The 27534-nt window shown below is 43.5% G+C and overlaps 2 protein-coding genes across 3 annotated transcripts; both read left to right on the forward strand.

Annotated features, from left to right (window-relative positions):
• Window positions 1-7575: 7575 nt before the first annotated feature.
• Window positions 7576-10068, forward strand: LOC144706957 (uncharacterized). 2 transcript variants are annotated; one of them, XR_013582355.1, is made up of 4 exons: window positions 7576-7945; window positions 9046-9193; window positions 9464-9616; window positions 9726-10068. XR_013582355.1 is itself a non-coding variant. In XM_078580053.1 (2 exons), the coding sequence occupies exon 1, from the start codon at window positions 7757-7759 to the stop codon at window positions 7901-7903; it is 147 nt and encodes a 48-aa protein (XP_078436179.1). In that variant the 5' UTR covers window positions 7576-7756; the 3' UTR covers window positions 7904-7945; window positions 9046-9405. The 2 variants fall into 2 exon arrangements, 1 of the variants encoding a protein (XP_078436179.1); XM_078580053.1 differs by lacking the exons at window positions 9464-9616; window positions 9726-10068 and having other exon boundaries at window positions 9046-9405.
• A 5376-nt stretch (window positions 10069-15444) lies between these two features.
• Window positions 15445-26539, forward strand: FY (Transducin/WD40 repeat-like superfamily protein). Its single transcript, XM_078579909.1, has 18 exons — window positions 15445-15656; window positions 17001-17092; window positions 17823-17891; window positions 18810-18914; window positions 19588-19683; window positions 19765-19847; window positions 19932-20003; window positions 20104-20201; window positions 20487-20546; window positions 20621-20681; window positions 20756-20843; window positions 24070-24133; window positions 24489-24567; window positions 24661-24750; window positions 24820-24908; window positions 25021-25463; window positions 26074-26214; window positions 26292-26539. Exons 1-18 carry the CDS (start codon window positions 15521-15523, stop codon window positions 26376-26378), a joined length of 1953 nt encoding a protein of 650 aa, XP_078436035.1. The 5' UTR covers window positions 15445-15520; the 3' UTR covers window positions 26379-26539.
• Window positions 26540-27534: the final 995 nt, after the last annotated feature.

The raw sequence follows: 27534 nt of genomic DNA on the forward strand, positions 1-27534 counted from the left end.
CTGGGATCGCCAGGTAACCAGGTTCCCTCCAACATAGGTGGCATATCCACCATGAGACTTCCTGTCCTCCTTGTCACCCGCGAATCCAGAGTCTGAGTAGGCCTCTATGCGCAGATGACCCTGTCGTCGATACAGTAGACCCTTCCCCGGAGCTCTCTTGATATACGCCAGAATCTTGTAGACTCCCTCGAGATGGATGGACCGGGGGGCCTACATGAACTGGCTTAACACACTAACCGCATAGGAGATGTCCGGGCGAGTCACAGTGAGGAAAATCAGCTTCCCCACAAGCCGACGATAGAGTCCTGCATCCTCTAGAAGAGCCGTGGTATTGTCCCACCAATCAACATTCATATCCATAGGCGAAGAGACGGGCTTGCACCCCAACATCCCCGTCTCCTCCAGTAGATCGAACGCATACTTCGGTTGGCAGAGAGCCATCTGCCCCCGACGATAAGCAATCTCAAGGCCAAGGAAGTACCTGGGTGGAGAGAGATCTTGTGTCACGAAGTGTTGAGACAGATACGCCTTGGTTGCAGCAACCTCAGCTTCATCACTGCCAGTGATAATAATATCATCGACATAGACAGCCAGCACGACACATCCATGAGGGGTGCGCTTCCGCATAGCGGTAGGATCAGAGACAGTGGATATGAAGCCATAGGAGAAAAGAAGCTGGGAGAACTTGTGAAACCATGCTCGAGGACTTTGCTTCAAGCCATAAATTGCCTTCTTGAGGAGGCACACCTCAGATGACTCCCCCGGAGCAACATACCTAGGAGGTTGCTCCATATACACCCGCTCGTCCAGGTCTCCGTAAAGAAAGGCATTGGAGACGTCGAGCTGATGGAGAGACCAGGACTGATCCAGAGCAAGAGAGAAGATAATGCGGATAGAACTGAGGCGGGCCACAAAGTAAAACGTCTCGTGATAGTCAAGACCGTAGGCCTGAGAGAACCCGCGAGCCACGAGGCGTGCCTTGTAGCGGCGATGGAGCCATCCGGATTGTACTTGAGGAGTACACCCACTTGCGAGGAGACAACATTGACATCAGTAGGACGAGGAACCAACGTCCAAGTCTCCCGCTGGATGAAAGCAGCATATTCCGCATCCATAGCCGCCTTCCACGCCGGAACCTGCAAAGCCTCAACATACGACTTGGGGATTGACTCAGTGAGAACCGCAAGGGCAAAGGACTGGTAGGGGGGAGAGAGGCGGGCCGGTGAGACATGATTGGCAATGGGATGCTGCGTACACTGCCGAGTGCCCTTGCGAAGGGCAATAGGGATATCAAGATCAGAGGGCGGACAGGGAGGAGGGAGTGAGGGTGGCGACGGGAGGTGGGAGAGCGACTGAGGGGAGGAAGGCAGCGGAGAGGATGGTAATGGGTCTGAAGATAAGGGGAAAGGGAGTGATGCTGGATTAGAGACTGCATCGGGTAGGGGTGCGGATAGAAGAGGATCAGGAGGAACCGGGTCAGAGACAAGGGTGTGGTCGGGGAAGGGCGGCGGAGACGAGGGGGTGTCTCCATCCGACGGAGTAGGGGCAAAGTAAGGTACAGCCTCATGAAAGGTCACATCAGCCGAGGTGATATAGTGGTGGCGATCAGGAAAGTACACGCGATAGCCCTTCTGAGTCCGAGAGTAGCCAACGAACACCCCTTTTTGCGCGCGAGGAGCCAGCTTGGAAATTCCCGGTGTGTGATCGTGAACAAAAGCCGTGCAGCCAAAGACCCGTGGGGGTAGTGAGAAGAGATCAACCTCTGGGAACAGTTGCTGAATGGGAATAGCACCCCCAAGGGCAGCGGAAGGAAGTCTATTCACCAAGTAAGTGGCAGTCAGCACGGCATCAGACCATAAATACTGGGGCACCTTCATAGCGAGTAACAGTGTACGGACCATGTCTAGGAGATGTCGATGCTTCCGTTCGGCAACTCCATTCTGTTGTGAGGTGTAGGGGCATGTGGTCTGATGAACAATGCCATGGGCTAGGCAGAGGTCCTCAATCGCTTTCTGAGTGAATTCAAGCGCGTTGTCCGTGCGGAGGACTTTCACCTTCGTGTCATACTGGGTAAGGATCTCAGTGAGAAAGTGCTGGACATGTGGAAGAACCTCCTTCCGACTCTTAAGGATGTATGTCCAACTCGCCCGTGTATAATCATCCACAAACACAATGTAGTACTTCGCGCCAGTCGAGGAAGGGTGTGGTGCGGGGCCCCAAACATCACAATGGACTAAATCAAACGAGCGATGAGAGGGTGGTCCCGTGCGCAGTGGGAATGAAGAGCGATGGTGCTTCCCTAGTTCACATGACTCGCAATGAAAATCAGAGAGTGTTAACCATGGCAAGGTTTCCTGAAGTTTTCCAAAACTCGGATGCCCCAACCGGCAGTGCCACAAAAAAGAGTCATTAAGAGAGTTGGATGAAGCAGAAAGGGCAAAGAGGGCTTGAAGTCCCGAAGACGGAGAGTCAGCCACGAGCTCGTAGATGCCGCGTCCATTCTCACGGCCCAGTCCAATCCTCCTGCCCGAAGTGAGATCCTGGAAGACGCAGTGATGAGGAAAGAAGAAGACACCACAGTGGAGCGCCTTAGTGATCGCACTGATGGACAACAAGTTCGTAGGGAAGCCAGGGATATACAGGACATTCTGCAAGGGAAGGGAAGATGTGGCATAGGACCGGCCAGATCCTAGGACGGGACAGGATCGACCATCAGCAATATGGACATCAGGGATGGTGGTTTCGGGACGATAGGAGGTGAGGATAGACTGGGAACCGGTCATATGGGAGGAGGCCCCTGAGTCAATCACCCAAGAAGTATGTAAAGGAGCAGGGATGAATGGCGTACCTGGAGAAGATCCACGTAACCCGGCAAAGCTGGCGGAGGGTGCAGGAGGCGGAGGATGGAGATAGGAGGCGCGTGAGGCCTGAATATAAGCCAGCTCCGATGGAGATAGTGCGAGGCTGACCGTCTCAGCGGATAGAGTGGTCGAGGAAGATCCGCCAGAGCTAGATGAGATCGATGTGGGAGCAGCCTTGCCGCCGGTAGCGGCCAGAGCCCAAGCGGGTTTCCCAAACTCCTTCCAGCACTTCTCAGCAGGATGGGAAGTCTTCCCACAGTACTTGCAGGATGGATAAGTGTTACGGGCCTTCGCGGCCGTTGCTCCCCTCCCAGGTCCCCTGGGAGCTCCTCCTGATGCCATGAGTGCCGAAGCCTCACCAGGTTGCCCTGTCAGGGAAGGGGGCAGACTGTCCTGCACTCGAAGCGCGGCGGCAAAGATCTCCTCCGTGGGCAGAACACGAGGTCCTCCAAGTACCTGTCCTCTGATCATATCAGCCAGCTCCGGACGTAATCCACTCAGAAAAGCTCCAGCTCGGAGTTCGTTGCGGTATCGGGTCAACGCATCAATGTCCAGAACCAAGGGCTGATAAACATCGAGGTTAGTGAAGATGGCCTCGAATGCCCCATAGTAGCTCTGCAGGGTCCGGGTCCCCTGGCGACACGCGAACAACTCCTCGTACAGACGAACCGTCCTGCTCACGTTGCTCTTGTTGGCGTACATCGTCTCCAACTTGAGCCACAATGCACGGGCAGGACGGGTCATGCTCAACGGCTCCATGATCTGAGTCGCCACACTCGAAATGAGCCAAGAGCATACCGCGGACTCCAATCTGCTCCATTCCGAAAATTCTGGATCCGAGTCCTTAGGAGGGGGATCGGTCAGGTGATGCCGAAGACTGTGAGCATTGAGGAACTCTAGAAAGGCGCCCCTCCAAGGTCCATAGTTGGATCCATCGAACACGTACGCCGGCTTGGTGAGGGCAGTCACAATGGAGTGTTTTCCCGGCTGAGACGACGACCCCTGCAGAGACTGAGTGGCGACGGATGAGGATGAGATGGCCGGCGATTCTGCCATGGCGGCACGAAAGCAGACCGTCGGCGGCAAGGCTCTCCGGCGGCAGGGGCTCACCGGCGGCAGGAAGGCGAGCCGGCGGCAGGGGACTCACCGGCGGCAGGAAGGCGAGCTGGCGGCACAAAAGCAGACCGTCGGCGGCAAGGCTCTCCGGCGGCAGGGGCTCACCGGCGGCAGGAAGGTGAGCCGGCGGCAGGGGACTCACCGGCGGCAGGAGGGCGAGCCGGCGGCAGGGGGCTCACTGGCGGCAGGAAGGCGAGCCGGCGGCAGGCAGACCGTCAGCAGGAGCAAGGACGGCAGCAGAGCTCGCCGGCAGCAGCAAGGACGGCGGTAGGGCTTGCCGCCGCAGGGCACCGGCGGTGAGGGTAGGGCACGGCGAGGTAGGGCACGGCAGGGGGCTATGAGAGGCACGGCAGGGGCAGGGCACGGCAGAGGCAGCGGGTGGGGCAGGGCTCGCCGGCGGCAAGAGGGACGGCGGCAGGGGCAGGGCACGGCAGAGGCAGCGGCAGGGTGATCTCTCTCTCAACCCTGCTCTGATACCATGTGAGATGGCGAGAGAGAGAAAGCCGAGAACCCTAATTTTCCATACGAGGAGAGAGAGAGAAAGAGGGATACATAAGAGAGAGAGAGAGGGGTTGAGAGAGAGAGAGACCCAATAACGTGGCCCAATAACAGGGACAAATTCGCATCCTATTTTCGTCCAACCTCATGGACGAGACGATTTTTTCCTGCTGGGAGAAAAACCATCCCGTCCACATCCCTGCATTCTCTAGTTCCTGATCATCTAGGGAATGGACGATGGATGGGATGGGACGAAGATCGTCCCATCTGACGTCCGAAATCAGTGCAAGGACGTGGATGGGACAGTTTTTTCGTCCGAGACCTCCAAACAGGATGATTTTTTCATCCGAGTGGACAAAAACCGTCCCTTCAAGAGGTCTCGGAACAAATTTCCATCCTTGTTTCCGTCCAACCTCGCGAAGGAGGTATTTTTTCATCTTGGAACAAAAAACCGTTCCGTCCACATCCCTGCACTCTCTAGTTCCAGATCATCCAGGACATGGACGATGGACTGGATGGGACGAAGATTGTCCCGTCCGACATTTGGAATCAGTGTATGGATGTGGACTGGACATTTTTTTCGTTCTATACCTCCAAACAGGAGGGTTTTTTTGTCCGAGTGTACGAAAACAGTCCCGTCCTGAGATCTCGTGACAAATTTCCATCCTGATTTTCATCCAACCTCGTGGACAGGACAATTTTTGTCCTAGGACGGAAAAAGCATCCCGTCCACGTCCCTGCGCTCTCTAGTTACGATCATCCAAGGACGTGGATGATGGACGGGACGTGACAAATATCATCTTGTCCAAGATCCGGAATCAGTGCAGGGATGCGGATGGGACAGTTTTTTCATCCAAGACCTCCAGACGAGAGGATTTTTTCATCCACATGGACGAAAACCGTCCCGTCTGGAGGTCTCGGAACAAATTTTCATCCTGATTTTCGTCCAACCTCGCAGATGATACAATTTTTTCATTTTGAGACGAAAAAACCATCCCGTCCACATCCCTGCACTCTCTAGTTCTGTATCATCCAGGGACGTGGACGATGGACCGAACATGACAAATATCATCCCGTTCGACGTCCAAAATCAGTCCAGGGACGCGGATGGGATAGTTTCTTTGTCTGAGACCTCTGGATTGGAGGGATTTTTTGTCCAAGTGGACAAAAACCGTCTCGTCTGGAGGTCTCGAGACAAATTTCCGTCTGGATTTTTGTCCAACCTCGCATATAGGACGATTTTTTTGTCCTGAGAGAAAAAGCCGTCCCGCCCACGTCTCTGCACTCTCTGGTTCCGATCATCCAGGGACGTGGACGATGGACGGGATGGGACGAAGATCGTCCCGTCTGACGTCTGGAATCACTACAGGGACGCGGGCGGGACAGTTCTTTTGTCTGAAACCTCCAGACTGGAGGGTTTTTTCATCCGAGAGGACAAAACCCATCCCGCTCAGATGTCTCAGGACAAATTTTCGTCCTGATTTTCATCCAATGTCGCGGACAAGAAGATCTTTTCATCTTGGGAAGAAAAAGCCGCCCCGTCCGCATCCCTGCACTCTCTAGTTCCAGATCATCTGGGACGTGAACGATGGATGTCAGACGGGACAAAGATCCTCTCGTCCATGTCCGGAATCAGTGCACGGATGCTGAGGGGATGGTTTCTTGTTTGAGACCTCCGTACGGGAGGATTTTTTTGTCCGAGTGGACAAAAACTGGCTCATCCGGGGGTCTCGAGACAAATTTCCATCTGGATTTTTCATCCTGGGACAAAAAAACCATCCCGTCCGCATCCCTGCACCATAAATGTATCTTTTCATCTAATTATATTTGTGTGCATATTTCTCTTCTATCAATCAATGGATGTAGATATGTAATATGTACTTGTATGCATGCATGCATATATGTACATGTACATACATATATTTCCATGGATTATTGAGTGCATGCTTGTACTTGTGTTTTTGTACGTGAATGCATGCATCTATGTCTTTTTGGTGATGTCTATCTCATATCTCATCTATTTATACATATCTATTTATCAAACCATGTATTCTTCAGCTTTGCATTTATACATCTGCCGGTATTTCTCACTCTAATAAGAAATTCACTAAGTCATTTAACGCCTTTAAATTTTGTATTTTCTTATCTTGTTATTACAATTAGTTACAGTCATTTTTAGAATGCTGAATTTTCTATCTCCTTCTTTATTAACACATTTAATGCGTATATTTTCAGGGTTTTTTAAAATCGTCTTTAATGCCAACAGAAGAAGTTTATGTTTTAATTTTTCAGCTGAATATTAGTGGTTCGTACTGTTTTTCTTGATTTTTTAAATAGTATTATGCGCAGAACACTTTTCAAAAAAAAGTATACATTATTATTATTTCACATAAGATTATGAATCCTTAGTCAGTATGTATGACTGTATCTATATAAAGGCCAAGAACTTTAAATCAAATGACAAATTCACCGAGACAATTAACCTAAACGGAGATTGCATATTCTCACTCATTCAAGTTTATATTATTGGAAATAATTTATTGTTTAATAATAATTAATCAGTTTTAGTTCTATAGTGGAAAATTGAATTTTTGTGTGAGTTGAATATTAGCATTTAATACCAATAATTTTTCTCGAATTGTTTATTTGTCTACACACAAACTTTTCAATAAAAAATCAATAGACGATACCCCTTTTTCTATAGTCATTTAATGCATCTTACCAGAATATCATTTAATTCTTGACAATAAATTATCTACATCTATTTATATTTAATCACTACGTGTTTTTATATTTCTATTTAGAAAAGAAGTATTTTTATATTTAAGTATGATTTCTATTAAATCACTTCCAGATTTTCTTACATTATTTCTATCTTGGAGAAAGGGAGATGGTCGATTCATATTTTTATTTAAAAATTGTGTAAATAGATAAATACTTTTTATGAAGAAATCACGTAATAAAATCAAAGAGAATCTTTATAACTAAATATAAAAAAAACAACTGTTGACATTTCTGTCAGCTGAATATTCAGTATCAGATATTTTACAAGAGTATATAAACTCTCTCTCTCTCTCTCTTTCTAAAACTGTTCAAGTTTTCTGAGCAATTCTCGTCGGTGACAAACCAGTGGAGATCGAAGAGGAATTCCTTCGACACGGCGAGGTTAAGGTTAGGGTTAGGGTTAGGGTTTTGTTTTGCAAGAATTCTGCCATTATTGGTAGAGGAAGGCTTCGTTCTTAGGTTTTTTTAGGGTTTTGGTGTGAGTTTCATCATAACCTATGGCAATGCCATGGAAGCTGGCGGTTCATGTGGCAGAACTCGTGTGGATTGTGCTCCAAGGTTGGATGTCTTCTTGTCTTTTGGTGGCCGAAGAGATCGCTCTTGCTCTTTACAATGGCGAGATCCGTCCGTTTCATGTAGGATAATCGCATCCGAAATATCGTCTGGCAACCCGCAAGTCTGCTCAGGTTTTTATCTTCGTCATGTTTTATTATTTTATCTTATTTTTTGATTCAGTCTTAGTGCACTTATTAAGGATGATTTGTGCATGATTTTTTTCTCAGTTTTTTTAATCCACAGAATATTTTATTTATGCCTGAGTTGTAGTAACCATAAGGCTGTGAGTAATCTTATTTAGGATGGAGTACTTGATTTTTTTAATGTTCATTTGTTTCAAATAACCGTCTTATGAACTATTAATTCGTCTTAGTGCTCTATAAAAACATTATTAGTCAGGAAAACATGTTTCATCCTAATAACCTTCCTATAATTTCATCTAACAGTCTTCAGATTCCTTATGACCATAACTTATGGGTAATATTTTTTTGTCCTCAAATAACCATAACGTGACGAGTAATCTGTTGTATGCTTGAATATTTTAGATATCTTAAATTTACTTTGTCCCCTAATAACTTTCTTAGGAACCATGAAACAGTATTACTATTCTAAATAACAAAAATATTATTGGGTAATCTGCTTGAATCTCCTACTTGAAATTCCGACGATGATCTGTCTCAATCTCTAACCCCGTTATCCTTCCCTCATACATTCTTGTAAGTTTAGCGTCTGTTATCGGCAACTGGTTTCCATAGTGGTGTCCTTATTATTTCTAAGCACGAAAGCAAATCGAGATTGATACTCTAGCGAGAAGCGAAAGAATTTTTTGCATAGAACAAGGAATTCATTCTACTAGAAACTTTCAATCATGCTTTCCTACGTGTAGATCACACTTGGAGACCGCCGGTTATATTTTCTATCATAGATAATATGTTCTGATCTTTCAAGGATCTTTGCTTATTTTTTACATCTTCAAGAGGTAAAGAAATGTCTCTTGCCTCATATTACATAAAGAGGAAGCCAGTAGTTTTCTGAACTCTTAAGAGAAGAAGTATCATTTATTTTCTATCATTTATATCACAGAACGATTAATCTGTACCGAGAATCATATGCGGCCATATGCTCAATCATCCGTACGCTAGGCTCTCCATCGTTATTGACGAATCTTCATCGCATGATTCCTAACTTTTAATCCTCTCTGAACTAATTTTATTATATTTCTGTGGACCAGGACTATTCGTCATCTAGCATCGTCACGAGTCATCCAGACTGTTCGCCATCATCCACTACTGTCAACACTTTCAATCTGCCTGTCCAGAGATCTTGACGGATAATGGAAGTAGAAGGAACAGATGACAACTCGTCATCACTTCGTAACCGTAAACACTTCTAAATCACCCATATTTATTATATTTTGTGTTACATTTAGCATACCATTGTATTAAATTGTGGAAGTACCCATGCCTTGTGTTCTATCAGAATCACAATAGTTTCTGGGAAATTCTAGTATTTTCTAACATTTTTTTACTAAAATTTGTCTTCATAAATGTGACAGTATTACTGAAAGAATACCTCTGATATCTTTTAATTATTTTTTGGGCTTTTCCTGAATGACTGATCTGATGAACTGGCGTAGCACTGTCTTGAAGGCTGCCGTCAAGAAATTATTTAAAAGGGGAGGAATGCAAACTCATTTAGCAGTTTGATTGAGGAATATAATGACACAAAAGGAAATCCATGAAGTCAGTCGCATCTCAATCTGCCGGTAAAGACAAGTAAAGCTGCAAAGACGTTTACGACAGGTAAAGCTGTTAGAATGGCTGATGAAAATCCTGATTCTTCTTTGATTCGTCTCGTTTTGAACATGATCCCCATCATATCTAGTATTAGCTTCATCTTGTTATCCCACAGGGGCATTTTGGTCATTTGGTATTATGTATTCCTCTACGAGGACAGTGAAGAAGATTAAAGCCTATTGTCGCAATCCCTGTCCTCGTGAACGTCTTTCCCTTACTGTGCCATAAGACATCTCGTTCTTGGTCGATCCCTGCCTCCTCGGTTTGACATTTCCTCCGACCATTCCTGTTCTCTTCTCTACCCGGGGAACTCCTCGTTCTCGTCTCCCTCTTGACCCCATCCCCTCGTCATCTCTGTCGGGGTTTTGTGGAGTTACATCAAAGACAATACAACCACATAGTATGTACCAGTTTCCCTCTCGATAAACATTGTTACTCTGAATTTTTCGGAGGCCTGATATTGCATCTACTTGAGTTGAAAGTCAGTTCGCGAACATATTATGTCTTCACTATGGTAACTTATCAGTTGAAAAAATTAAAACTTTGTTTTGCTGTGTCCTTTATGTTCTGTCCAATATGAGTTATAACTAGGCCAACTAATTTTATGATTTTTACTGATATACCTGATTAAACTCTTGAATCTATCATGATGGATTCTGGATTCAAGTTTAATAGGTGTTTCTGAACTATGGAAACATGAAAACATGTTGGAAACATATTTCCATAATTCAAATTTCATATATCTCATATAGAGGTTGTTCCATGACTATGGTAATTTTGCATTTTAGGACAAACCTATATCTCTTCATCATAAGAACCACTTGTGACAATCACCCAATCAATGTAACATTCAATTGAATTATTATCATCTAGAAAGTGTCTATTAAGGATGAATATTTACTTCCTAGTTCATATTTCCATATTTCTGATATGCACCGTATTGTTCCATACCATTTTTATCAAAAAATCTTTTAAAGAGGTTGTATAATTACTATGGTAATACATTTTAGGGCAGACCTATAGCTTCATCATAAGAATCACTTGTGATGAGTACCCTAGTCAATGTAACATACACTTTGATTACTATAACCTAGAAAGTGTTCTTAATTAGGGTGATCGTTATTTACCAGTCTGTCTCTTTAAACACATGATATTTTAACAGAGGCTATACAGCTGCATATAGAGAGTTGAGAAATGCTAGATACTTTGTTAGGAAGTTGGACAAAAAAGATATTAGTTCTATATTATTTTAGGAAATGAAATCTCATGGAGAAAAAGCTCACTGTATCATTTAAACTGTACATTTTTTAAAAATATGGGCATAAAATATTTAGTTTTCTTTTTAAAATCCCTATTTCTTTCGTAGTATAAAAGACACAAATAAGCCCAGTTATTACCGGTGTTATAATTTCCTAAGTTATTCGAGGTCAATTTTTATGATCACGTGTACTTTATAATTTTAACATTTATATTGTTTTCATTCTTAGTGAGCCTATTGATGCATAATATAAATAATATGGTGCCACATGAACAATACGAGCATTATCTATCCACATGCTCTGTCCAGATGTTATAATGGTTATCCCAAATTAGCGGTTGTTGCATTGTTTCATTCTGAGCAAGGGTGTAGGAAATAGTCAATAAAAACATTTTTTATTCTTTATAATTCATTGTGGTAGTTAATGGTGTGTAAGGGTCTCTTCATAGATCACTTTTATACATTAAAGTTAAAAGGAAATAAACATAGAGGCGATCTAGAAATGTTGATAATATGACTTGAATGTACGTAGATTTTGATAACATAGAGTTTATAGGAAATAAACTTGGATGATAGGAGAGGACTTTGGAGATAAACTATGGGATGAACATGTCAATTTGATTAAACATGTATTACCCTTAATTCGTTTTCCAGTCCAACGTTATGAGACTAGTACAATTACAATACATAATTTTAATTGTGAACTTACACACGCTATGGTTGATCTCATGATTATAAGTTTCTAATCAACAATTCAATGAACAATCCTGACATATTCATTTATGTTTGAAATGTTCTCTGAACTATCCAGTGAGAAAGCAGTGGAATTAAATTCAATGAATATACTCTATGATTCTTCTAGGCATTCTCTCTTGGACAACATATGCTAAGGTCCTTATTGATGATAAAAAATGATTTATACACTAGGATTTTTTTTCTGAATTTACCCTCTCAATTTTGTTCTTCTCTTTTAGTATCTCTTGTAAAAAGTTCAAACATGTCGAATTATGGGGTTAACAGTTAGAACTCCTTCCGGAGCTTATCAAATAAGATAATCTGACTTTAACAATAAAAGAAAGAAACCATGTTTCAATGAATGAATAAATAACATGTATAAAAATATAATAAATAACCATATTTCAATTCATTGGAGCAAGTTATGAAAAATGCATCAACACCAAATCTTCTGATATCAACTCTGTTACTGCAAAATATAATTTACAAATATATATAGAGATTCAAACTATTGATGTGACCATACTATACAACCAACATAACCAAGCATGAAACATGGAAGCATAACATTATATTTTAAACAAACATGTGCATTATTTATATTCACTGCATCAAAACCATGACACAATAGCTCTTGAACGTTACTTAGTTGAGAAAACATGTTTGCATACAGCCAAAATCATGATCAATTTTTTCCAACTTTTAAGAAAAGCTACTAATTTCGCTACGAAAATGGGCTGTAGGAGATGCCCATGTTTCAAACAGGTACAATAAATTCATTATTTCTACATGCTAAACACGCTTGTTACATTTCCACATCCTCAAAACCATAAGCTGCTAGCCCATCAGTATCATCTGAACCCATGTGTAAGATTATCCCTAATTATTCACTATAAAGTTACTTTTCTCAACGAGCTAAATGAAGTTAATAATTGACGTAGGACGACTAAGGAAAAGGTGACTAAGGGGATAGACGGATGGATGATGACAGATAAAGGGTAATAGATGGGCTCGTAGGGAGGGATAAAACAGCCACAAAAATACACGCGGTCGGATTTCGGACTTTAAAACCGATGAAAAACTGGTGGTGCAGCTCTGACTTCGTCGAGGGCGGGAGTACTGTCTTCACCCACCGCGACGATGCCTAAGCACCGAAATCAATATCCGAATTTGCGTCACGAAGAAAGACTCGAAAGAGAGAGAGAAAGTGGGAAACCCAAACCAAATCTAATTCTGATGGCGGTGGAAACTTCTCGAGAAAATACTGGACGTAGAACACTTTCGACACCAAAGAGTTCAGGCGTACCTCGGCACCGTAGTGCGTGAAGAGGTTGCGGGGAATTCAGATCGTGACGAGGCTGGGCAAATTTAGGCGTTGAGTGGCCCACTGGGCGAGGAAGATTCTGGGCATTCCGGGCGTTGAACGACCCTGGTAGTGAGTAGATGTCGTTGTCGCAGAGTCAGCGTAGGCGACTACCCGCGCGCGCGAAGTGCGCGTAGGGTGTGCGGAGCGCACGGAGCGTGCAGAGCAGCGCGCGCGCGGAGTGCGCAGAGGGCGTGCAGCGCACCCGGAGCGCGCGTAGCGCGCGCGGCTCGACGCGTCGGACGGCGTCGATGATGAGCGTCAGCCTGGGGCACTCTGGGCGGCGACCTAGGGCTGCCCTGTAGAGGCGGCCTGGGGGCGTCCTTGGGGAGGGCCTTGGCGGGGCTGCCTGGGGGCGTCCTGGGGCGTCCTTGGCGGGGCTGCCTGGGGTGACCTGGGGGCGCCCGTGGGCGGCCTTGGCGGGGCTGCCTGGGGTGGCCTGGGGCTGCCCTGTTGGGCGGCCTTGGCGGGGCTGCCTGAGGGTGCCCCTGGGCGTTCTTGGGCGGCCCTGGCGGGGCTACTAGGGGCGGCCAAGGGCTGCCCTGTTGGGGCGGCCTAGGGGCGTCCTTGGGCGGGGCTGCCCTGTTGGGGCGGCCTAGGGGCGTCCTTGGGCGGGGCTGCCTGGGGCGACCTGGGGACGTCCTTGGGCGGCCTTGGCGGGGCTGCCTGGGGGCGGCCTGGGGGCGTCCCTGGACGGCCTTGGCGGGGCTGCCATGTTGGGCGGCCTTGGCAGAGCTGCCTGGGGGCGACCAGGGACTGCCCTGTTGGGCGATCTGGGCATGAAGAAAGAGAGAGAAAAGAAAGAGGAGGGAGGGAAAAGGAGAGTGAAGAGGGACGGAAGAGAGAATGGAAGGCCGACGTCGCGAGGCGGCGGCTGCGGCGGCGGCAACGGCTTGGGTTAAGAGGGATAGGGGAGGATGGGCAGTCCTCCAAGAAGAGTTAAACAAAACTCAATTCTTGAAATTATGACGGCCTAAATGTTTCTTGAAAACAATGGCCTATATATAGGCCTTGGAGGAAAGAGAAAATGACGATAAATTAAAGAAAAGACGTGCACCGTGTCACGCCCAAAGGGCAGTTGTGGATTTGCCTCTGCCGTCGTGTCATGACGCGTGTAGGGACGTGCGCGGGTGGAGACGTGCTCGTCGGCGGTTGCGGCGTGTTGACTTTGGTGTTGACCTCGATTGACCGTGGCGTGTTGACTGCGGTTGACTTCGTGTTGACTCCAGTTGACCGTAACAACACGTTGGACGGTGATGTATTGGTGTCCTCGCCATCAATAATCCACAGATGGAAAAACACATGCAATATTAAATATTCACTCCCTCTAAACCATAGTATACTATCACATTTAATTGGATAATCATGTAAGCATCCATCAAAAACAAGAATCAAGGTTATGCCCTTCTAAAGATCACCCATTTTTAAAACATTCTAGAAACACATTTCTCAACCACAGCTTGGCATCAGTTCGTCGTCTGTCATCCATTGTTGTCGGGCTACGACGACGACAGCGATGCCACTTACGACATTGACAGATGACGAAAACGGCTTCCGCGACGACAATGACGATGACAATGAAAATGGAAGGTCACAGACGGATGCCGATGTCGAACAACAAGTACTCTGGCAACTGGCAACTGTCCTAAACTTTTCCACTCTCTAGTGAGTGGAAAAGTTTAAGGACGCCACAGACGGATGACGAAGACGTCGATGTCGACGTCAATTGAGGACTACACCAATGGCATGATTTCCTCATCCGTAAACAGCATCATCATCGGGATGCACAGATCCCAGACCACACAAAAAGCTCAGAAAAAGGAAGATGGCCGACGGTTGACGGGACGTGATGTTTAAAACAGAGCGAATGACAAAACGGACCGAAACATTTATAGTGCTGGGACGCGAACGAGACTGTAATTTCATCTGTGGACGAAAAAATCGTCCCGTCCAGGACATCGGACGATCGACAGGACGAAGATTCGTCCGCCCGTCCCCCGACGGGATGATTGGTTCGTCCATGGACTAAATAACCGTCTCGTCTGGGGCCTTCATTCGGAGGACGGGATGGTTATTTCGTCCTGTGGGATTATAGTATGTGCCTGACAGGTGCATCTACCCGACACACATGCTGCGCCACGTGTCAATTTCTGAGTGGTCTAATGCTGACGCACACCCACTTTTGTCCATGGATGTAGGACGGGACGAGAATTTCTTAATGGGACGAGGACAAAAAATGGGACGGGACGAACCCTGGATGGAACGATTTAGACGAAACTCTAAAAATTGGGACTGGACGAACCCTGAACGGAAAGACTTAGTTCGTCCCGTCCCATCCATCTTCCACGTCAAGACGATCCAAAACTTTAGAAACAGTAGAACCAGACGGACGACGGACGACGTAAGTGCGGAACGGAAGATGTGACGGTTATTGAGTTACTATATAATGAGCTTTTTCTCGGAGGAGCAACAGCAGTTTGAAGAGTCGTTCTCTCGTTGAGCTTCTCGCTTCGGACGGTGTTCTTCGTCGCGATCTTCGCTGCGAATCGGCGAGATGATGTACAACGAGCAGACTCAGCATCAAGCCGCAGATTACCACCGCGGGCCGCCTCCAATGAGGCCGCCGTCGGGCCCCTCCGCCAATTTCCCGCCCGAGTACCCTAATCCGAGAGGCGGTTCTTCTTATGACGGTAAACGCGGAGTTCTGGGACGGAATTTGATTCATTTTGTTGTGTTTTGAGCTCTGTCGATTGTTTTAATTGCTCATTGCTTCATTTGGTGATGGTTTTATTCGTGGTCCTATGTGGAGGGCCGAAGGAAGCTTTAGAATTCTACTTGGGTTTTCCGTTGCTGGTAAAACCCAATTTTGATTCATTTTGTTGTGTTTTGAGCTTTACGATTGGTGGTAGTCGCTCATTGCATCGTTTGGTGATGGTTTTCTTCGTGTTTCTATGTGGAGGGCCGAAGGAAGCTTTAGAATTCTACTAGGGTTTTCCGTTGCTGGTAAAACCCAATTTTGATTTATTTTGTTGTGTTTTGAGCTCTGTCGATTGTTTTAATTGCTCATTGCATCATTTGGTGATGGTTTTGTATGTGGTCCTATGTGGAGGAACCGAAGGACGCTTTAGAATTCTACTTGGGTTTTCCGTTGCTGGTAAAACCCAATTTTGATTCATTTTTTTGTGTTTTGATCTTTAACGATTGGTGCTAATTGCCCATTGCATCGTTTGGTGATGGTTTTCTTCGTTGTCCTATGTGAAGGGCCCAGGGAAGCTTTAGAATTCGACTCGGGTTTTCCCTTTCTGGGGAAACCCAGATTTCTGTTTTTTAAATCGGTTTTTTGTATTTTTCTAGCAGTAGTTAAGTTTTGTGTACTTTAAAACAAAATCAGTTTGATGAGGTTGCTACTCTTTTGATTAGTGTTCTTATGTTAGAACATGATTGATGCCATGCTTGCGGGTTGCGTGGCCTTTCTAATTTGGTGTTTAGTTTTCCATCTCGCTGTTTTTGTACCTCGGGGTGAATGCTGGGCTTTGTTGCGTTACATGAACGGATAAAAATATTTCAGTAGTTCTGTATTGTTCGATTTAAGATATTTTTCCAGCAGTAACCAAGTTTTATTGATTAAAAAATTCAGAAGCATTTCGATGTTAGCACAATACTTTTCATTAGTGTGCTCACATTTAAACACGAGTAATAGCGTGCTTTCATGCTCCATGATTTGGAATTTAGTTCGCCAGGTTGTTATCTACTTACCCTCAGAATACATTCTCCGTACTAAAAATCAGCATTTTTGGTAATTTTGCGGAAATAACCATATTTTATGGACTAGAAATAAAAATCAATTGATGATGGGACCGTAATTTTGATTAATGTCCTTATCTTTAAACACGAGTTGTACCATGCCTTTTTAAAATCTTCTGTTTGAATTCTCAACACGAACAAAGAGAGTTAAATTTGTGACATTTCTTATGTTATAAATTCACTCAGAAACCTAAATTAATCATCTGTACTTCTCATTTTTTGATTTACAGCTCCTGGAGATAGTTATGCTGCCAAGAGGATGAGAAAGCTAGTCCAGCGGCGTGCTGTTGACTATACAAGCACTGTTGTTCGGTATCTGCAGGTAACTACCGGAAAATTGGAAATGATTCCGTTAATTATTACTGTATCAACAACAGATGTCAATATCATTCAAGACTATGGTGTATGGTTGCGGGGAATGGTATTGGGTTGACAATAACAAAAACGATATTGTTGTCATTAACGTTAAGGATACTGATAACCGTTGAATGGGGCCACAGTGAGGGCGTCAGGGCACTTGGGGTGGCGGCGGCACATTATTATCAATGTTGCGGATCGTGACATCCACCTAAAGGTGCGCAGCTTCAGAGAGGAAGCTATGGACTAACAGTGGCAGCTTGGTAGGGGGGAAGCAGGGACGTCAGTGGAGGCTGTCAGAATGGTACCTAATGACATCCAAATCAATGATGATGCCAGACAATAATAATGATATTGAATACCTATAATGGTTAATTATCATTCTCTGATATCTGATAACGTTATCGGTTGATGCAATTACTGGTAGATGTTGTACCCTTGAACGTCAACTTGATCGGCATCGATCGTTTCTGTTACTGTTATGCGATGCAGGGCAAGCCCTTAGGCAGATAGAAAGGACTGAAACTGAGTGCTTGTCTTAGCCCAAACTCGCCCTGTCGTTTGACTTCTCTAAATAAAGTCAGCTCCCTTGCATTGGATTTAAACGTCGGATGTTTTTCATGTCTCTTCTTTAAAAAATTTCTGGCCTTCGGCTTACGATGAGATTTCATTTGCTCTTGGATTTACTGACACAGGTTCGAATGTGGCAAAATGGCGCAAAGGATCGTACTGTGATTCAACCTACTCCTGCTGCATCTTTAGATGTAAGACCTTATCACTAGTGTTGTGCAGGCTGTACAAGCTTTGTTATGGACATGGTTTTTACTTGTGTAACATTTATAAGAGTCAATCTGAATAAAATCAGCAGAAGTTTGTGTTTAGTATCTTTATTTTTATCAGGATAGTTGACTTTTGTGCGTATGGTCTATATCTCAAAACCCTGTCTTTGGACCTTATTTTTTTCAATAGTGAATCAGGGTTTTGATCCAATTGGATTTCATTGGTCGTGCCCGTTAGATTTTTTTCATAGATTTATCTTTATGTTTTTTTGCCAATCCCCTGTTCTTCAACCTACCTCCGCTGACATTTACACTGAAGGGCCACGCTATTCCTCTCAAGAATTGTATTTATACTTGTCGATATGGCCTGACTACCTTGAGACTAGGGCGACCGAGAGAGAGATGATTAGGTAGGAGGAAGAAGCAGGATTGAAAAGGAGAAAAGGTAATTTTTATTCACACAATGTAGGTATTTATACACGCAGACCAACGGCTAGTTTAACCGTCTCTAACAGCTAGTTTTACTAGCCGTTATAAACCCGATTTAAATCTGGTAGTGGGCCCCACGCTAATTAGCCCATAGAAAGGTACATCTTATATCTAACAATACTAAACAGCTCCCTCCATACATGCGCTTACTGAAAACTTGATTAAGCTTGCACAGGATGAAACAATTCGTTATTCCATATTTTATGCATTCTTTGTAGCATTTATTCCATAACTTATTCGTGGAGCGTGTATATCATGTTGGTATTCCCCTATCTTTGGATGATTTGTAGCATGCCGGTACCATTTGGTACTTTTTATAAGATATTCTAATCCGAATACTGAAGTGCTCGTTTTCTTTCCGAAATATTTATTTCATCTTTAGGCCTGACATTTTCTTTGCTTCTTCGTTTTCAGATGTTGCCGAGTTGTGCTTATGCCGATAATCCTTCAACAAGCTTTGCCACAAAATTTGTTCACGCATCTACTAACAAAAACCGATGTACAATAAATAGAGTCTTGGTATGTAATACAGTCCTGTATGTAAGACAGTCCTGAAAAAAAATACTTTGCCTGTTAAATAAATGTGTACATGTACATGAAAAGACTTATTGCAAAAGACCCTGTCAATGAATGTATCACAAAGGCATGAAAAATAACCAGTTCTTGAACAATCTCAGGGCTATAAGTAACCCCTTGTAAAGTCATTAGATAGACTTTTAGTTGAATAACCAATTGGGGTTTTCTTGGCACAGTCAACTGTATCCGGCTGTCGTTAGGGTAAGTACTTTCGATTTGGAAGTGATTGAGGCTTAGGCCAATCTAGGTCCTCATCTTCTTTTCTCGTCCTTCTTCCTCCTATCTTCCTTCTCCGGTTCTTGATTCTCGATAGATCTCCTTGAGGATCTTAACAGAGAAATGGTAAAACAATGATATGAACGATGATCTCTTGTTCAATATTCTGGTATCACTCTTTGCTAGCTGTTGTCCCCTCCCATAGTCCTTCATCTAGATGATACATATCTATCTTCCATTGACTTAGATTTCGAGTAATTTATTTCTATTTTGGATGGCCACTCTTCCATTTCACAGGGTGATTTTGGTCAATTTTTCATTCTGTACTGAAATTTTATGAAATAGGAAGTATCAGTTTCCTGTTACGGTTCTCATTTTCTTAATATGCTTTCCCCAAAAGTGGACTCCAACAGGAAGGCGTCTAATCACTGGCTCTCAGAGCGGTGAATTTACTCTCTGGAACGGTCAATCTTTCAATTTTGAGATGATTCTTCAGGTATTGTTTGAAAAAACAGCATCCCATGTTTCTGTTATTGTACCAAGCTGGTAATTCATGTCATATGGTGCAATATTTCAGGCACATGACCAGGCAATCAGGTCTATGGTTTGGAGCTATAATGAAAATTGGATGGTTAGTGGTGACGACGGAGGCTCAATCAAGTATGGAAATTTCTATTTCAGTGCAGAATCAGCTTGATGAATTTCTCGTCACTCATCTAATACTCAACATTTTTATTTCCCCAGGTATTGGCAGAGTAACATGAATAATGTCAAGGCCAACAAATCCGCTCATAAAGAATCAGTTCGTGACTTAAGGTTTGATCTCAGCGTCTGTTTATCACCAAACTAGTATAAAACTGAAGCCTTAAGTGCATTTATTAACTGGCTTGAACTGCAATATGCGTCACCGTTGCAGTTTCTGTCGGACAGATTTAAAATTCTGCTCATGCTCTGACGATACAACTGTTAAAGTTTGGGATTTTGCAAGATGTCAGGAAGAGAGATCATTGACCGGTAATTATCATAGTTTTTCTAGATATTTTGTTCTTTTCTTCACAGTTGAAATAAGTTTATTCATATTTTTTATATTTATGATAAAATAATCCTTTATTTAAAGAAAATGATAAAATAATCCATATACCGATTCCTTTTATTGTTCTTGCACTTGTACAAAATATTAAGAATACTTTTATTTAGGCATGATTATATTTATTGAAGATCCTTTTAAGTTGTGAAACATAAAAAATCTCGTGTTCATATAATCTTTATTGATCTCTGTTGACTCTTCGACTCAGACAGGCCACGGTTGGGACGTTAAGAGTGTTAATTGGCATCCTACCAAATCACTCTTGGTTTCAGGTCTGCATTTAATAAATATAATTTCCCATGTCGTCTTCAGCTCTTCCTGTGCTTGACATTCACCTGGCGTGCAGGGGGGAAAGACAACCTCGTAAAATTATGGGATGCGAAGACAGGAAAGGAGTTGCATTCATTGTTAGTACCTATTTACAGCTCTTGTAGATTTTATGTTCTTTGGATATTACGCATTCTGAATGCCATTATCTCAGCCATGGCCACAAGAACACTGTTCTTTGCGTGAGATGGAATCAGAATGGCAATTGGGTGCTGACTGCTGGCAAAGATCAGATTATCAAGGTTGGTTTCTTAATGTTTTTACAAAATTTATCAGGTTATTCATCATATGGTTATTCAGAATTTGAAACATCAATTAATATTCTGTGTTGGAGAGTGCGATGGGTCAATTCCAAGAGACTCTCTCCAATCGTTAGTGTTGTCCCAGATGGTCGTAAGCATAGACGGTCTCTGCCTTGTTCGCCTACCCCCAAAAGCCCTGGACTCTTAGGGAACAAAAACATCCTTGTTGGCATTCAAAAGAACCACTTATATAGGTATATTACTGGCTATACTAACCAGATCAATTCGACTTACGAAGCTGACTTTTATGAGTCCTTATATGTCATGTTTCTCATGAGGGTATATTGACAATACACAATATAAGGTTACAGAATAAAGATAGAATTGGAAGGCCCAACAACCATAAGCACTAGCCTCCAAATCTTCCTCAAGATAAATGCTGGTAAGAATCATCTTCTTTATGAATTACGTTACTGGAATGGGAGATCTGGAAGAAAGACTACAGAAAATTGAAAAAGGAATCGCATACTTTATTTGAGGCTCTTCTCTCTATGTATGCGACGGAGGATAATCAGATCAAATTGATTCAGGTTGATTTGGACCCATTAGCATGAAAGAGGTTCATTTCCGCTATATGAGGATACATATCTAATGAGAATCGCTGACAAATGGAGTGTAGTTGTCCCCGTATATCCCAAAACCCCCCCAATCTGGGTAGATGCATTTGTTGATCCTTGGAGGCCGGGCGACGCCCACATTCCTGGGAGCTCGAATTAAACCCTAAAAATGTCTCCCTTGATATGAGGATTTCAAATGCCTTTGTAGATAGAGAAACTCTTGTACAATGTCAGAAAACCCTTACTAAAAAGGGGAATAATGATTCTTACCTGTTGGCAGAAACCTTCCCTGTGTTGCGTTATGTTGACTTAAGTTCACTGAAGTTATGTTGCCTTTTATTATTTTGCCCCAATTAGTGACTTACACCCAACGGCAGATCACTAAGTAACAAATTTGAGGTTCTTCTTTCAAACCTTAGATCTCTGCTGTTGCAGTCAGGGAATAATACACTTGTAAATGTATCTTTGGAAGTTGTGCATGAATACAGGATCCATTTGATGTCTCTCTCTGCATACCTAATGCCAGTCAACGGTATATTTCGAAATGCTCGGTGTTTACAGTACTATATGCCAGCCTGTACTTGGTTTTTTATTTTTCATATTTTTGTCCTTGTCTGTCCTAAAATTGGACATATATCCCTATTTGGTTTTCATGTAATAACCTTATTAGCGCATAGATCTAAAACCCAATATATTCAGTCATTTTGCATCAAATGGCAATCAATTTCCTCCTTCAAATATTCCCGCTGCCAACTGGGTTATCCTAGGTGCTCCCCCAGGAGCTGAATCAAAGAATATCCGTCTGTCACTGGTAACAACAATGAAGATTGCCATAATGGTATCTGAGCAGCAGAAGTCTCTTCAACGCCTTTTGCACACCTTGCGGCATCTTGCGAACAAAACCCTTCTGTGACTCCCTGGGCTCAAGCAGTAGAGTCTCCTAGATGAGGCATGTTGGCCATGGAGATCCCTCAAGTGACAGAAGATGCACAGGACCTGCACTACTGGAAACAGGCAATGGACTTAGAGATCAATGTCTTATGAGAAATAAAGGCTTAGGATATTGTAGATTTGGCCCCACAAAAGAAAGCAATCGGATACAGATGGTCTATATGTTGAAGTACATATCTGGTGGAAGCCTGGATAGGTACAAAGCAAGACCAGTGGCAAAGGGCTACACGGAGTCATATGGTTAAGGCCATGGGGAACCTTTGACCCTGTTGTAAAACTGAATACTGCATGTATTCTGATTGCTTTGGCAGCCACATGTGGATGGAAACTTGAACTGTTCCATGTGAAGAACGCCTTCCTCCTTGGTGACTTGGCAGAGAAGAACGCCTTCTAGTCTAACTTCCTACAGGGTTCTACAGGGATACCTTGGGAGGAAAGTGTGTAAATTGAAAAGGGCATCTTATGGTTTAAAACAGTCTCCATGTGCATGCTGATATCTGGATTTTAGTTTTGGCAGTTATTGTTCCCCCCTTCCAATATCTGATTATGAGATCAGTTCTGATTCGGCATCTGGGACAAGCAATCACTAACAACAGTCCATGGATTATTCTTCAAGAGGGGCCATGAGATTGGACGAGCATACTGTATGCTGATTGTGGAGGTTCAAGTGGTGGGCTGCCATTAAACAATAGGATTCTGTTCACTCCTTGGGGGAAATTTGGTGGGAAGGTCAATTGCAGAAACTGAGTTCAGGTCAGTGGCTAAAGGGATATGTGAGTTGCTCTGCTTCAGGGGACTACTGAAAGAAGTCAGGCTGTCTCAACTGTCCAGCTACGATGTACTGCAACAGTAAGTCTGTGATTGACATTGCATATAATCCTATCAACATTACCAACCAAAACACGAGGTGATATACGTACATTTTATAAGAGAAAATATTTGAAAAGATCATTGAATTCCAGCACAGCAACTCCGAGAATCAAATAGCGGATGTGCTCACAAAGGGAGTACCAGAGGCAATCTTTGGTTGGCTTCTAAACAAGTTGGGGTTGCAAAGCATATACCTACCAACTTCAAGAGGGGGGTGTCACCCTCGACATATAATATATTTGTTTGTACATTTGTGTCCTAAACTTGGACATGCATCCCATCCGATTTTCGAGTAATAACCATACAAGGGGATAAATTTAAAATGCTATATATGGGTGATTTGACATAAAGCAACAATCAGTTTCCTTTTTCAAATCTTCCCGCTGCCAACAGAAGCTGAATGTACAGGGACGTATGCCACTGGGAATGGCAACAAAGATTGTGATCAAGTGCACCATTACTTTTGTATTTTTAACTCTCAAGAATAGAAGGCTTCTAGATCGAGACACAGATTTGTGGAGAAGAAGAATGAGAAGCAGGAGGCTAGCGGGAAACAATAGACGCATCCGTTCCATATTTAGGGCACAGTTTATATACGCAAGTTACTGAGCCGAAACATAGATGGCTTAGTATGAAAGCCTGACGGCTAGTTTCTTTAACAGTAATGATTACCTCAACTTCGGGATCTTTGGCACTGTTCTTTCTGTGTAGGAATTATTGTTATCCTTTCCTGGTTTAATGTAAACCGTCATTTCTTTTTACTGACTTTTAATTCCGGTGAATTTCAGCTGTATGATATTCGTGCCATGAAAGAACTTCAGTCCTTCCGGGGGCACCGTAAGGATGTTACTGGTCAGTATTTTTTACCTCATTAGCTAATCTTGTTTGATTTCCGCCATTAGTGTAATACCGCAAATGCTAGGAAAATTGAATTTGAATATTAAAAGTATATTTTTATGTTTAAGATCCACCAATTTCTACCCCAACTATTTCTGTTCCCCCTTTCCACTCTCTCCCGATTTCCTTTATGCATTTCTTCTTTTCCCCATCTTTCTTTTAAAGGAATGTCTTCTATGCGTCCTTATTCATTTATATTCCATTTAAAAATCACATTGATGCCTCAAAATTATTAGACTGTACCTTTCCGTATAAATGTTGGTCGTACTTTATAAATATTGCAAAGTTTTAATATTTGTTATCTTGCTAGCGTTGGCTTGGCATCCCTTCCACGAAGACTACTTTGTCAGCGGAAGTTTTGATGGATCCATTTTTCATTGGATCGTCGGGTAAACTACTCATCAAATTTCACTAAAAACGAGCTCATTATACTTTTAATTAAATAACCTTAATGTAATCCAATTAAAAATTCCATTTTCTAGGCACGAAATTCCCCAGGTCGAATCTCCCAACGCCCATGAAGCAAGCGTATGGGATCTAGCTTGGCACCCGATTGGCTATCTCCTCTGCAGGTAAAAGAATAATATTTTATGTTGGAAAAAAACAAACCTTTGATTGAAAAAACTCATTTCTCCCTGCAGCGGCAGCCACGACCAAACAACTAAATTCTGGTGCCGGAATAGGCCAGGAGATCCTTGCAGGGACAAGCCACCTGTCAGCTTTCCCCAAGGTGGCTTCTTCCCTAAAATCCTTAACAAATACTACTATATCTAATTAGACAAATATCTTCAAAAAGATCTGCTCAAAGAAATTGGTTGAACCATTTTTTGATCTTGCCACAGGCTATGGAGAGGGTGTAGGAATCACGGGCCGGCCCGTCGGTGGATACTCCGGGCCGGAGCACCCGTCAGGGCCCAACCCATTTGCCGCAGGCCGGAACGAAGGGACGATCCCGGGTGTTGGCGTGGCGATGCCGTTATCTGTGCCTGGCCTTGATGGGTCTGAGCAGGGGGATCAACGGCACCTACCACCGCCACCGCCACTGCCAGTCGGCGGCGCGCCGCCGCTGCCGCCCGGCCCGCATCCATCGTTGCTCTCGTCTGGCGGTGGCGGCAGCGGCGGGCTGTACCAGCAGAGCCCTCAGCAAATTCAGATGCAGATGCTGCCTCTGCCTCTGGCTCCTCCGACTTTGCCGCAGATGCAGCCCCCGTCTCATCTCCCGTTGCTTCCCCACCCGCACCTACCTCGGCCTTCTTCAGCTTCACTGCCGCTCCCAAGCTCTATGGTACGTTCTCTCTCTAGCTCTCTGTTTCTCTCTCTGCGTTTTCCTTTTGCCTTTCATTCTTTATCCACTCCATCTCACTCTCTCCCCTGCAGTGTCGACCTTTCATATTCGATCTCTTTATCTTGGTGTCCCTGGGGCTTTCTATCTCTGCCTTTTAGTCTCTATTTCTCTGTCTTGGGCTCTCTAGATCAGGGTCTCCCTCTGTCTCTAGCTTTCTTTCTTATTGATCCATCTTATTGTCTCTTGATGCCGGGTCTCTCGGTATCTCTGCTTATATCTATTAATCTCTCAAGCTTTTATTCACATCACTTGATCTCGATCATTTTAGATCTGGGTCTCTCTCTATCTTTTATCTCTCTCTACATCTCTAATTCTCTGCTCATCTATCTTCCTCACTCTAGCTTTGATTTCCAATGATCTCTCGGTCTCTCTTTCTCTCTCTCTATCAAGTCGCCTCTCCATCTCTAATTATATGGCTGCTCCCTGCCTTTGTCTTCCTCTCTCTAGTTTTTTCCCCTTGACTTACATGTCATTCTCTCTTTCCCTCGAAGTATCTTTCTATCTCTGCCTTCTGCATCTCTCTAAAGCCCATCGTCTTCCTCTCGTGCAGATGATGGGCATGAACCCACCCGGTGGTGGCCCATCAGTCGGGTCGACCTTCACAGCACTGAACGCAGTTCAGAACTTTCAGCTCGGAGGCGTGCTCGCGAGACCGCAGTCCGGCCACATGTCCGGGATCAACACTTATCAGGTTTTTTTTCTTTCACTAACGATTTTTTGATTTTTGACTTAGTCAACCCATTGACTTGGCCTGTATTTTTGACTCAGTCCATGGATTCCCATGGCCATGGCCCCGGTCTGGGATTGCCAGGTATGCCCCCTCCACCACCTCGCCCGCACGGCCCGCCATCCTAGTAACTCACCCTTTGTCTCCTAATGTATGAGGGAAGCCTGGATTAGAGAGAGAGAAGGGTAGAGAGAGAGAGATAGCCCATCTTTCTCTTATTCCTATGCAATTTGATGTTAGTAACTTTGCATCAGTTTAATTACTAGAAATATTATATTTCTCCTGCTCATTTCTCTTTGTATCTGTCATTTTCTACATTGGTTCTTTATCATACCATTCTCCCATCTCTCTCTCTCTCTATCTGAAACCCTCTCATCTCTCTCTTGCTCTCTCTTCATTTAAGGGACACCACCCTCCCTCCATTTTCTACAATGGTTATTTATCCCCTGCTTGTTTGCAAACACATCCCCTTATTTGTCTTAGATGAAGGTTATGCCAGTGAATGTCAGAATACATGCATAGTGAGGTAATTGTTGTAGCTTGGTCTACTTATTAAGTTCCAATCAGTGAAGCTAAGTTTATTGAGTCACTTTGTTATATTAGCGTGCGATTTTGTATGAGTTTGCTTGCTTTTTTACTAAAATACAGTACGACTATCCTCAGGTTTCACAATAATTTCTGAATATTTTTCTGGTATGATGTTAAAGAAATAGTTTGTTTTGTTGTCTTGATATTGCAATTAATACTTGTATTCAACAAACATGTGGAATTACTTTTTGTGCTAGGGGTCTGTATATAGTTTAGTTTTAATGGGAGGTCAGTGTGGATATGACCTCAATATTTAATGAAAACTATGCCTATATTAGACAAGTATTTGTGTAGTCAGTTGATACCAAAGCAGTAAGGCGTAGTGCAGTGACTTGTATGTCAATTTCCAATTGCTATTTGGACATTGGACCTTAGCTGTCGTGTGCATGAAGATAATATAAAGATATCATTATCTTAGGTCATTGCACATTCTAAAAAAATTAAATGCACAACAATATATGCATTAGACTCGTGCAACCCATGGGCAAAGCTTAACTAACTTCAGCATCTGAAAGAACTGAAGCATATAGCTACTAATTTGAATATGGGCCACCAACTGTGAAGGAAGGTTAAGAATTTTTAATTGATTAACTTAATAACACTTTATGCTTTTGGTAAAACATAGGAACATGCACATAATAGTATATTGATATAATGTCCCTTAACCTCCAATTTTCTTTAAAACAAAGTCATTTA

The sequence above is a fragment of the Wolffia australiana genome, chromosome 8 (assembly GCF_029677425.1).
Source record: "Wolffia australiana isolate 7733 chromosome 8, ASM2967742v1".
NCBI classification, from domain to species: Eukaryota; Viridiplantae; Streptophyta; class Magnoliopsida; order Alismatales; family Araceae; genus Wolffia; species Wolffia australiana.

Coding starts and splice junctions, on each gene's coding strand:
- FY (XM_078579909.1), top strand. CDS start 15,521: ATGATGTACAACGAGCAGACTCAGCATCAAGCCGCAGATTACCACCGC. Junction 24,751..24,819: donor ATTGGCTATCTCCTCTGCAG/GTAAAAGAATAA, acceptor TTCTCCCTGCAG/CGGCAGCCACGACCAAACAA. Junction 26,215..26,291: donor CCGGGATCAACACTTATCAG/GTTTTTTTTCTT, acceptor TTTTTGACTCAG/TCCATGGATTCCCATGGCCA.
- LOC144706957 (XM_078580053.1), top strand. CDS start 7,757: ATGGCAATGCCATGGAAGCTGGCGGTTCATGTGGCAGAACTCGTGTGG.